The sequence below is a fragment of the Carica papaya genome, chromosome 6 (assembly GCF_054855325.1).
Source record: "Carica papaya isolate Zhongbai chromosome 6, ASM5485532v1, whole genome shotgun sequence".
Taxonomy (NCBI): Eukaryota; Viridiplantae; Streptophyta; class Magnoliopsida; order Brassicales; family Caricaceae; genus Carica; species Carica papaya.
In genome coordinates, this window is record NC_142314.1 from 28,992,328 (window position 1) to 29,004,871 (window position 12,544).

A 12,544-nucleotide genomic window follows, 5' to 3' on the forward strand; every position below is an offset into this window, starting at 1 on the left:
TTCTTTGCTTTCTTACCTCAAACCATCTCTGGTCATAAGGGCGAACCATTTTTTTTTTTGAAATAAAAAGTACAGTATATATTAACAAGGCACCAAAAACTGGGGGTACCACCCATGTATAAAAGCTTTACATAATGTTAGCATATCAATGACATTTCTAAAATTTACATTACTAATAATGTCATGTGCTAACAAAATAGAACCAAAATAGTGAATTCATTTATTTTTTAATTTATTGGAACTATTCCCAACACTATCAAAAAGTCTACCATTTCTTTCCTTCCAAATGATCCAAAAAACAGCCAAAGGAATCAAGTTAGCAATCTCTTTTTTAACATAAAGCCCGTCCTACGCCCATAATTCTCCCTCAACAGACCCCGCAACAACCCAATCAATCCACGGAAGGCCGTAGATCAAACACCATAAGCTGTACACTAACGGGTACCATAATAAGAGATGGTTACACGATTCTTCCGCTTGCAAGCAGCAATAACAGCCGTTAACCATCACTCTACCTCTAATTCTCAACTTGTCAATAGTCAAAATCCTCTCCCAACATGCCTCCCAAGCAAAAAAAGCAATATGGAGTGGGGCCTTTGTTTTCCAAATTCGCTTGGCTGGCAAATTATGTCTCATCACGTTCACTTTACTGCTAAGATGATTGTAGTAAGACTTGACTGAGAAATTACCACTTTTTTCAAATTTCCATACAATCCAGTCCACTTTGTTATCAACCACCTACCCGGCCAGCATCTTCATCAAACCCTCATATTCAGCAACCTCCCAATCATTCAAATTCACAAATGACATTGATAGACCATACAATTTTGTCATTAACAATCCGATAAGATTCCTCAACAGTTATCTCCTTAGATTGTGCAATATTGAAAATTCTGGGGAAGCAACTCTTTAGACAACCCTCCCCAATCCAATCATCCTCCCAAAATATGATCTTGTTACCTCTCCCCAATTTTCAAGTGACATGTTGTTGAAAGTTGCTTCATTGCATTAGAATTTTTCGCCAAAAGCCTCTACCATGGGATATGGGAATTCTGCTGATAATCCTCCTATCTATATACATACCCCACCGAACATGAATTATTTTTCTCCATAGACTATTTTCTTCTTTCAAATATCTCCAAATCCATTTGCCTTGAAGAGCTAAATTCATATTGACCGTGGATAAGGGCAAACCATAACCTGCCGTTTTACATCACGAGCATGAAGGATATGACACTCATCTACCTGGATATAGAAAGAGACAACACAGTAACTCCTAAATCTAACTAATATATCCTGAATACCCTATATAATATAAGCACGCAAGAGAAACAAAAATTTATTATAAGATACTTTCTAATACTAAAAATTTTCAATCTTACATTTTTTTCCATTCTGCATCAGTAAGTACCTATTAGATTATCTAACACCTCTTTTTTACCTATATGTGGCGCAAGGTGGAGGGGAGAGCATTATGTAATGGCTTAATGGTTTTGCAAAATTGTATAACATACATGTGTCAGCTTCTGGGAATAGGATTGGTGGGTCCTCTGAATAAGATAACTGAATACTATCTAGAGATAATGGAATTTGACAATCCTTGACAACATTGCTTTGACATTGTAAACATTCAATGGTAATTTCATAGTGAAGAAGTTGGGTCATGCCATCTTTGAAAATAAGATTTTTCCACGTCAACTTCTGTCAAAAGAGAAAAAGGAAGAAAAAAAGGAACATAAACATCTTTTTCAAAGAAGACATTTCTATATGAGCACTTTCCAGTTTCCTTTTGTATGAATTATAACAAAATCTTTTCTGGCTGCAGCTACAAGTAGGAAATGGAAACTTAAATCTGAAATTGTTGTGGATTCTTATCTCCTGGACTTGCTACATAATGATTTAACTGGGGACCACGATGAGAAGATTTCTGCTCATGAGTTTTTCCTTACGCTGGCTGCATGTAATACTGTTATCCCGATTCTCAATCATGGTACATCTTGCTGTCCACAAACTGGACAACACGAAGATGTAGCAACAATTCACTATCAGGGTGAATCTCCTGATGAGCAAGCATTAGTTTCTGCAGCCTCTGCTTATGGTTACACTTTGTATGAGCGCACATCTGGTCACATTGCAATTGATGTCAATGGTGAGAAACTAAGGTGCGGAGTCAGCTTCTTGCTTCTTCTTTTAGCTCTTTTAATAATTTTCTACCGCTTTGTAAACTGTTTCATATTTAATATTTAAGTTCCGATACAACTTTTTGTGCATAAGCTTTTGCACGCTACTTAACTTAAAATGTGCATCTTTTTCATATATACAGGTTGGATGTCTTGGGCCTGCATGAGTTTGATAGTTGGCGCAAAAGAATGTCAGTTGTTATCAGATTTCCCGACAATACTGTGAAGGTATTGGTCAAAGGTGCTGATACTTCTGTGTTTAGCATATTGGCAAAAGATGCAGGAAGATCAGATCAGATTAGGCAAGCAACTCAGAGCCATTTGACAGAATATTCTTCACAAGGTTTACGCACCCTTGTAGTTGCTTCAAGAGATCTTACAGATGCAGAGCTTGAGCGATGGAAATGCTGTTACGAAGATGCAAGTACCTCTTTATTTGATAGAGGTGCAAAATTACACCAAACAGCAGCTCTTATAGAGTGTGACTTAACTTTACTTGGCGCAACTGGGATAGAGGACAAGCTACAAGAAGGTGTACCAGAAGCCATTGAGGCCCTAAGACAAGCAGGAATAAAGATCTGGGTACTAACTGGAGATAAACAAGAAACAGCAATTTCAATAGGTCTCTCTTGCAAGCTTTTGGCCACTGATATGCAGCAGATAATTATAAATGGTGATTCTGAGGAGGAATGCAGAAATCTCTTGGCCAATGCAAAGGCTAAATATTGTCTGAAGTCATCAAATGGAAAAGATCAAAGTTATAACTGTAAGAAGAATAGTGAACATGATCATCTTTCAATATCTGATGATACAAAATCATCCACTGCACGCCAATTGGATGAAAGGAAGGAAGAAGAAATGGGTTCTGCACCACTTGCACTCATAATTGATGGAAGTAGTTTGGTCTACATTTTAGAAAAAGATCTTGAGTCAGAGGTGAGACTCCTCTCTGTCTTCAGAATATCTGCTGGTGTGTGTGAGCATTGTTGTACTGTCTTATGCATTATATGTGGTCCGTGCTAAGCATTTACTGTTTCCTTCACGTTTGAACAGCTTTTCGACCTTGCAACTTACTGTAGGGTTGTCCTATGCTGTCGTGTCGCACCATTGCAGAAAGCTGGGGTCGTTGATTTGGTCAAGAGTCGAACTGATGATATGACACTGGCAATTGGTGATGGTGAGTTGTTTTTTGATTTTTCCTTTTAGTTTAAAGGAGAGTCATAGATGAGGTCTTGTCCAATTAACTTGCATTAGGTTTGTTACTGTCTGACCTTGGAGCAGAAATTTAATTTTGGGATGTTGATCGCTAGTAGGATATTGTAATTTGCATGCAGCTGAATGGTCCATTTTGCAATTTATATGTCTCACAAACTGTTTTTCTGTTTCTTTGATGAAAAACTTTTTTTTTCCAGGAGCCAATGATGTTTCAATGATCCAAATGGCGGATGTTGGAGTAGGAATCTGTGGTCAGGAAGGGCGTCAAGCTGTGATGGCATCAGATTTTGCAATGGGTCAATTCCGGTTTCTGAAAAGATTACTTCTAGTTCATGGCCATTGGAATTATCAACGTGTTGGTTATTTAGTTCTCTACAACTTCTACCGCAATGCAGTTTTTGTTTTGATGCTATTCTGGTACGTAGTTTTTTAATAGAATTCTTGTGGTATATATTATTTTTCTGCTATTATGGAATGAAGTTTACTCTGCAGATGAAATGGGTGGCTGTTTTGTCTTTTTCTGGACAGAGATTCTGTTTCATACTTAGCAGTTTATACGATCATATTTTTCTTTGTCTTTGTAAATGACATGGATAAGAATACTTTAAATATTATAGCATTGTTACTTACAGGAGTAAGATTGTATTTTAGATTTGGATTTCTATTTAGATTAAGATTTCACATTTATATTCTTGCACGTCTCCCAACTCCAAGTTGGATCAGGCAGATCCGTGCAATCCAACCAGGGAGCGGTCCATACAGATCCAGTGCAATCATGGGGATCATGGGGAGAGTAAGAAACCAAATCTGTCCAGGCTCCATTTCCAGTTAGGAATTTACAGGATTAGTCCTACAGAATTCCTTTATATGTTAGAAGTTTCTTAACAGTTTTATTTAATTAGGATTTTGTAATAAAATAGCAAATTCTTATGACTAGAAAATCTTATTGTTAGGAAGTTATTGTCTGGTAAAAGAGAGATCTTCTGATAAAGTAGATAATTCGTGGTAGACTGTAGATTTTGTAGACTTCATATGCATCAATTTAACTTCTCATAAGCTTGAACTATATCACATCCTCGTGGATGAGATGAAGCAAAACTCATTGAGGCTTTTTGTAATTTGTCAGTAGTTAAACAATAATGTCAAAATGTAGAAACCTTATGTGTATCAAGAATATACTATCAGATACGAAATCCTGATTACATTATTTGTTTGGTTTTCTGGGGATAAAATGGAATTGATACATTGGTATATTTTCAGGGGAAGGCACAAATTTTTTAATCAATTTGAGTGTTTTTCTGTTGTCAGCCTCTGACCTAAATAGACTAGGGAAGTACCAAGCAACTCTGTTATGCTCTTTACTGCCTTATAAACAAAACAATTTAACTGCCAAAGAGTTTTAAATTCAAGTTATGCTTTTCCTGGTTGTTTTGAGACTTTTAGAGATCTTCATCAGATGACCTAGTTTGTCTTGTTGATGTTATGTAGTTGTAAATCATAAATTTCATGGGCCAAAAGAGGTAGCATCCGTAGTATTCCAATTTTGTTTATAAATTAGACTTTCATTTGTTTCTTACACACATCACTGAAAGAACCATGATATTTTGTTGACATGTTTTTTTTTTTGTCTTCCATTTTAATAAATGATTCAGGAAGAGTTAATGTATGATTTGCTTTCTTTTTATAGGTATATACTGTTGACAGCTTTCTCAACAACCTCTGCATTAACAGATTGGAGTAGTGTTTTTTACTCTGTAATATATACTTCTGTCCCTACCATTGTTGTTGGTATTTTGGACAAGGACTTGAGCCATAAGACGCTACTAAAGTATCCAAAACTCTATGGTGCGGGACATAGACATGAGGCCTACAATATGCACCTTTTCTGGATCACAATGAGTGACACACTGTGGCAGAGTCTCGTTCTCTTCTATATACCTTTATTCACCTATAAGGAGGGAACAATTGATATATGGAGCATGGGTAGTTTGTGGACTATAGCAGTTGTTGTCCTTGTTAATGTGCACTTAGCAATGGACATTCAGCGCTGGGTTTTTATTACTCATGTAGCTGTTTGGGGATCCATTATAATCACATATGCTTGTATGGTGGTAGTGGATTCCATTCCAATCTTCCCCAATTACGGGTTAGTTTCTAATTTCTGATGGTCTATGCTTTTGCCCCATCTTACTCAGGTTTTATTGGAGCTAATTGTATTTTTTACATATCTTTGGCAGGACCATCTTCCATCTGGCAAAGTCACCCAGATATTGGCTCACCATTTTGCTCATAACAATTGTGGCACTATTACCTCGCTTTCTTTTTAAAGTTGTACATCAAATTTTTTGGCCTTCAGATATCCAGATTGCCAGAGAAGCTGAGATACTGAAAAAACGAGAAAATTTGAGGTCAAGAACTGATCAAGGTTCCAGTTGACATGTTACACCTCTTGTGGATGTGGATTTCCTTGACTTTTATGGCTCCTATGTTCTTTTGTGGTGTGCAGTGAAGGCTTGAAGGTATGTCCCTGATTCTAATGATTTTATTTGTTGTAGGTCTTTGTATTGGGTAGATATTGAACTTGTAATCTAAGGTGACTTCTCTTTTTGGCTCAGAAACTGTTAATCTAAGGTGACTTGATTCCATACTAAGTTTTGTTGACTTGTAAACTTATGATTTGACTTTTTTTCCCAAAATTCTCTTTGATTGCTGTGTATATTAAGGCTTTGTTTGGTAAATGTTAATCTTTAGGAATAGAAATAGGAAGAACAGTTACTTGAAACTTTGTTCAATTGTTGTTTGTTAAACAAAAAACTAGTTAAGAATGGTAGAAGCATTAAGACTTCTCTATCTCGCTCTCTCTCTCTACTCATCTGAGAATCATTACAGACTAGACATCACACCTTTCCTCTTCTCTAATAAGTTCATAGTCATAAGAGGAAGTCTTTCTACATTGTCCTAGAGGGGGAATTGGTCAACACTCTTAGGCTCATGGATTGTAGTTTCCAGGGGCTTTTTTTCGTTTTTAAGATAAAAGAGAGTAAATGTATTAAAATGGCGCCAAGGGGGTGGACTCATGTACAAGATATAGAGAGAAATTTACAGATCTGTGAGAATATCTACAGTGTGGTTTCCAGTTTTGTTTCTCCCTTTACCTTTTCACTCTGGACATTTAGGTGGCTTTTTCTTTTCTAGTCTTCATGTGATCACTTTTGGTTGGCGAGGCAAGGTGTCACGGAGTTGGATATTCCAAGGAGAGAGGACGGCTCAGTCAGATTGGGAAGGACTTATTGGGGGAACTCTTTAGAAGATAGAGAAATAAAGAGGTATGTAAAGGAGGACCAATTAAGATCAATTTGTGTACTTACGGATTCGGAAATAAACACTTGGACATCACACCTAACATTTCATAAAAAGTAGTTTTAAGCATCACATTTACATCACAACCAGAAAAATGAGAAAATTCTCAAAGAATTTTTCATTGAATAAATGAATTGTCATACAGAGGAGATTATAAATGTACTTATAATGTTTACTAAGTTCCCAAATATGATTAAATTAAGAAATACGAATAAGAATAATCTCAGACCATTTCCTATTTGCCTTGATTCGGATAGGATAAAATGGAGCTGTACCCATAAATGATTGAATGTAATGGTTTTGGTAAAAAGATTCAAAAGTGGTGGAGGGGAAAAGAGGTCAATAGCAAGGCTTGCCACAGGCTAGCGAGTAAATTAAAGGCGATAAAATCTGCTACTAAGGAATGGGGTAAAGAGGAGCAGAGGAAGAGCATGGATATGCAAGGTTTGTTTCATGATATGCAGCTATAGACAAATTGGAACAAAGAGGGAGCTATCCATTGAAGATATATTGCTAGAAAGGAACGGTAAGATTGAATTGACGATTAGGTTGCAAAGGGAGGAGGTAGAATGACGACAAAATCGAGAGTGAGGTGGATTAAAGAATGGGACATAGCACGAGGTTTTTCTATTGTATGGCTAATCATCATAAAAGATGTAACTATGTGGAAACAATAGAGACTGAAGGAAGGGAGGTGAGGGGTAATGAAGATCTGACGCAAGGGGTCAAGGAATATTTTTGTAAATTGTATTGTGAAGAGTTTGAATGGAGACGTAGATTGGATGACATCAATTTTAATGTATTGGACAAGGCGAGTAGGGAGTATGTTGAAAGAGAATTTTTTGCAGAAGAAATTTACTGAGGCGCTCAAGTAATGTAGGACATATAAAACTTCAGGACCTTATGATTTTAATATGGGATTCTTATAGAAATTTTTGGTCAAAGTATGATAAAATGGAGCTTTTCAAGGAACTCCATGAGGTGGGAACTGTTTGTAAAGTCTCCCATTTATACTTATGTGGTTTTAATTGCTAAGCTGGAGGGAGCTGTTAATATTAAAGAGTTTCGACCAATAAATTTAGCGGGCTGTATTATGAACTTATTGCGAAAGTTCTAGTGAGGAGAATGGTTAAAGTGCTGAACAAAGTGGTTGGGGAGAGTCAACATATGTTTATAGAAGGAAGACAAATCATGGATGCAGTTTTGATAGAAAATGAGGTTGTAGAAGACCAATTGTACAGGAAGAGAGATGGGGTTTTATTGAGATGCTAGAAGGAATGAGATTTAGAGCTAAGTGGAGGAAGTGGATCAATGCTTGCATCACTATAACTTCTTTTGCAGTTATGGTGAATGAGGGCCATCAATTTTTTTCAAAACTTCTAGAGGCATTAGGCAGGGAGATCCACTATCTCCTCTATTGTTTATAATTATTATGGAACCATTGAACAAGTTGTTCATAAGAGTCAGAGAATTGGGTTTTTTTAGTGGGATCAAGGTGGATGAAGGAAAGACGATAAAGGAAGTAACACACCTATTCTTTGCCAATGACACATTATTTTGTCAATCGCAAGAGAGATTTTTGCTAAATCTCAAATGTGTTATGCTTTGTTTCCAAGTTGTTTCTGGCCTTAACATTAATCTTGTGAAGTCGAAAATGGTTAGGTTGGGGAATGGGAGTAACATTGGAAGATAAGCGACGACTTTTGGTTGTGAAGTTGTGGACCTGGTGATCAAGCATTTGGGCATGCTGTTAGGTGCTAATTGTAAAGATTTGGGGACTTGGAATTTATTGTTGGCGAACTTGAGAGGATGCTTGTAGGGTGGAAAAAGAATTTTCTCTCCAATGACAATCTTTTAACACTTATTAGAAACACTCTATCCAATCTTCCTATATACTATATATCCTTACTTTCTATACCGAAGAGCATTGTCAAGAAATTAAAAACAGTATAATGCAGATTCCTGTGAGGCGACTCAATAGAGAATAGGAAATATCTTTTGGTGGTTTAGGACAAGATTAAAAGTCCAATAAATCAGTGTGGATTGGGCATGAGATCTATTGTTGAAATGAATCTGACTCTTTAAGAGAAGTGGTTGTGGTGATTTATGAATAAAAGAGGGAGTCTATAGAAAAGAATTGTTGAGGTGAAGTTTGGTATTGTTGCTAGAGGGTAGTATTCTAGAGTGCCCACGAGAATGGAAAAAGGCTATGGAAGAGGATCTGTGTAGGAAAGGAAAAATTTCACGAATGTGTTAAGTGAAGAGTTGGGGATGGGGAGACATTAAGCTTCTGGTTCGACCTTTGGCTTGATGGAGGAACTGTGGGAGCTAGCTTCCCTCAGTTTTGCAATAGCGCAGAATAGGGACATTTTTGTTAAAGAGATGCTTAATGAAGCGAGATCTACAAGGTGTCACATTTGGAGGTAGTGTGGAATTTTAGTGACTGAGAACTAAACAAATATGAATCATTGTTAAGTGTTTTGATTTTGATCTCATGTAGTAATGAGTCTAATCAACTTGTACGAGATTTTGGCACAACTGGAAGATTTAATGCGGGGTTGTCCTACAAACATTTGACCAAGAAAGAGCCTATTGAAGGAAATTTCCCATTCAAACAAATGTAGAAAGTAAATGCAGCCCTAAGAGTAGTTTTTTTGCTTGGGAAGCAACTCGTAGATGCATATTGAGCATTGATAAGCTTATAAGGAGAGAGAAGGTCATAACAAACTGATGTTGTTTATGTAAAAGAGCAGAAAAGGCTCAGATGTACCTTAGCCTGTAGTTTATGGTCTATGGTTGGCACTGTCAAATAGGATATCTGAGCGTGGAAGGACATTGTGAGGAGAAAAAGCAGTTGGGGCTTATTTCTTTGGCAGTTATTTGGGTGCTATGGAAAGAAAGGACATGAGAGTTTTGAGGGGTTGGATGAGAACCTAGATGGAATTAGAGAGATGGTTCCAAACACATATTTTGATATTGAGGTAACAACTGTATTCAATTGAAAATCTTGGAGAACTTCTTTTTTTTGAAATATAAGTGTAAAGTGTATTAAAATAGGTACTAAGAGGATGCCGCCCACGTACAAAGGATTTACAGATCAGTGAGTATATCTACAATATTTCTTAGATTAATGATGCTATCAAGGTTGTGTTCTAAAATAATAGAACCAAAAAGGTGAAGTCATTTGTCCTTGATTGAGACAAAATCCATTTCTTTTCCTGTAAAGGCTCTTCTGTTTTTTTCTTTCCAAATGATCCAAAAAATAGATAAGGGAATAATTCTGTGGGATGATTTTTTCTTGCAAAGACCTTTCCAAGCAAGTAATTCTCCTTTAACCATACCATTAGTAACCCAATGCAATCCCATAATGCTGAAAACCAGAGACCAAAGTGATTGTGAAAACGGACACCATAGGAGCAAATGATTGGTGGTTTCCAAATTAGCTTTGCAGAGGTAACATAGATTAACCACGATAATTCCTCTTCTTTTGAGATTGTCAATAGTAAAGATGCGTTCTTTAACAGCTTCCCAAGCAAAAAAGGATATTCTAGGGGGAGCCTTGGTTTTCCAAATCATATTGGCATGAAAATCCAGGGAGGAATATCTGTTGTGACCAGCCATGTGATCATAAAGAGATTTAACTGAGAAAGCACCATTCTTGCTCAATTTCCATATGAGTTTGTCTTCGTTGTTGTTGATATTAGAACTGGATAGCACCTGAAGCAAAGAGAAGTATTTTTCCACTTCCTAATCCTGTAAATTTCTGTTCACCACCAGATTCCAGTCCCTGGATAAATCAGACCGCAAGATCTTATTAGTGAGTGCATCTTTGTCCTGGCAATAGCAAAAATATTTGGAAAATGATTTTGGAATTTATCCTGGTCGATCCATGTGTCCTTCTGGAATCTCACTTTGTTGCCTTTACCAACCGGCCAAATAGACCATTGTAACACAGTGTGGCCCGACTGTATTATGTTTTTCTATAGACTTGAACCATGCAGATTGTGATCCAGGAAGCAAGAATTATGCAGATCCTCCCCGTACCATTCATGAATGATGACATTCCTCCAGAGGCAGTTGCTGCACTCCAAAACCACCAGATCCATTTTCTAAGTAGGGTTTTGTTTAGGGTGATTAAGGCTGTGACTCCCAGGCAACCATTTGCGTTAGGTTTCTTGATCTCATTCTATTTAACAAGGTGAAATTTGCGGTTATCCTCATCACCCCAAAGAAAGCGATTCTGAATTGATTCCAATTTCTTAGCCAGCTTGGTGGGATTATGCAACACATACAAATAGTAGATTAGGAGATTGGACAAAGTGCTTTTAATGAGTGTAAGTCTTCCCCCCTTTCAGAGAAAATTCCTTTTCCAGCATGCCAATGCATTGTCCACCGTATCAATGATTGATTCCCATCTCCTCCCATCTTTATATTTAGCTTCGAGGGGTATGCCCAAGTACATGATGAGAAGTTGAGAAATTTTACAGTCAAGAACCTGAGCAAGGAGCTGGCCATTGACCGAATTGCCAATCTCCACAAGTTCAGATTTGTTTAAATTAATATTCAATCCGAAAACCACTTGGAAACAAAGGAGAATGCACCTAAGCATAAGCGTATTAACATCCGGTTGGCAAAAAATTAAGGTGTCATCAGTGAAAAATAGGTGAGTGACTTCCATTTGTTTGCCAAAATTACCAACACAAATGTCCCTCAACAGCCTAAGGTCTTTAGCTTTTTCAATGAGTTGGTTTAGAGCTTCCATAATTATTATGAAAAGTAGTAGAGAAAGGGGATCTCCTTGTCTCAAGCTACTAGAAGCTGAAAAGAAAGATGAGGGCCCCCCGTTAACCATCGCTGTGAAGTTGGATGTGAAGATGCATGTTTGGATCCATTTCCCACCAAAACCCAATCTATCAAGCATATAGTCAATGAAGTTCCAAGATACGTGGTCAAAAGCCTTTTCCATGTCCAATTTGCAAAGCATATCCATATCGTTCTTCTTATTTCTAGAAACCGCATCCATAATTTCATTTGCGGTCAAAATGGCATCGATAATCTATCTGCCAGAGACAAAAGCCCGTTGATTCTCCCCGATGATCTTATGGAGGCATTTGAAGAGTCTTTTAGCCAACACTTCAGATAAAAACTTGTAGATACAACCCACCAAGCTAATGGAATGAAAATCTTTTATGTTCTTGACACAAGTTATTTTAGGGATCACGACAATAAATGTAGAGTTCAAAGATCTTACCATGGAACTATTATTGTGGAAATCCTTGCAAAACTCTAAAATGTCATATTTAAGCACCTCCCAATACTGTTAAAAAAATTTAAAGTTGAAACCGTTGGGCCTCAAGGCTTTATCTCCATTGCAATAGTTGAGACAGCCATAGTTTCATCTTCAGTAAATTCAGATTCAAACTACATTATGTCCAAACTGTCCAAACAAGCAAACTGTAGTTCATTCAGCTTTGGCCTGTGATCATATTTTTTGGTGTACAGTTTCTTGAAGTAAAACTTGGCACTTTCTCTCATCCATCATTGCCCTTGGCACAACAGTTTTCAATGGTGATATCCTTAACATAATTGATTCTTCTTCTGTGATTAGCCAAACAATGAAAGTACTCAGTGTTTCTATCCCCCTCCTTAAGCCATTTTTTCGTGGTTTTTTGCTTTCAAGTGATGGCTTCCTTATGTAAACAGTTAGCCAGCTTAATTTTGAGTAAGTCTCTTTTCTCCCTGTCAACCTAAGACAAACCACAGCTCCCCTCAGAACTGTCCACGATATC

The 12,544-nt window shown here is 37.1% G+C and overlaps 2 protein-coding genes across 3 annotated transcripts in view; one reads left to right on the forward strand and one right to left on the reverse strand.

The window, feature by feature from the left end:
- Positions 1-12,544, forward strand: part of LOC110811603 (phospholipid-transporting ATPase 1-like) — a 34,810-nt gene that overhangs the window by 8,159 nt on the left and 14,107 nt on the right. For both annotated transcript variants that reach the window (XM_088223222.1, XM_088223223.1), the window contains exons 3-8: positions 1,826-2,162; positions 2,324-3,116; positions 3,234-3,357; positions 3,593-3,812; positions 5,083-5,541; positions 5,633-5,914. In XM_088223222.1, coding sequence (XP_088079348.1) covers positions 1,826-2,162; positions 2,324-3,116; positions 3,234-3,357; positions 3,593-3,812; positions 5,083-5,541; positions 5,633-5,831 — 2,132 coding nt within the window. In that variant the 3' untranslated portion in view covers positions 5,832-5,914. The remainder of the gene's footprint in view (positions 1-1,825; positions 2,163-2,323; positions 3,117-3,233; positions 3,358-3,592; positions 3,813-5,082; positions 5,542-5,632; positions 5,915-12,544) is intronic.
- Positions 10,099-11,778, reverse strand: LOC148253486 (uncharacterized). The gene is made up of 5 exons (XM_088223392.1): positions 11,451-11,778; positions 11,251-11,333; positions 10,527-10,589; positions 10,224-10,472; positions 10,099-10,125 (listed from the first exon to the last, which is right to left on the reverse strand). The coding sequence occupies exons 1-5, from the start codon at positions 11,776-11,778 to the stop codon at positions 10,099-10,101; spliced, it is 750 nt and encodes a 249-aa protein (XP_088079518.1).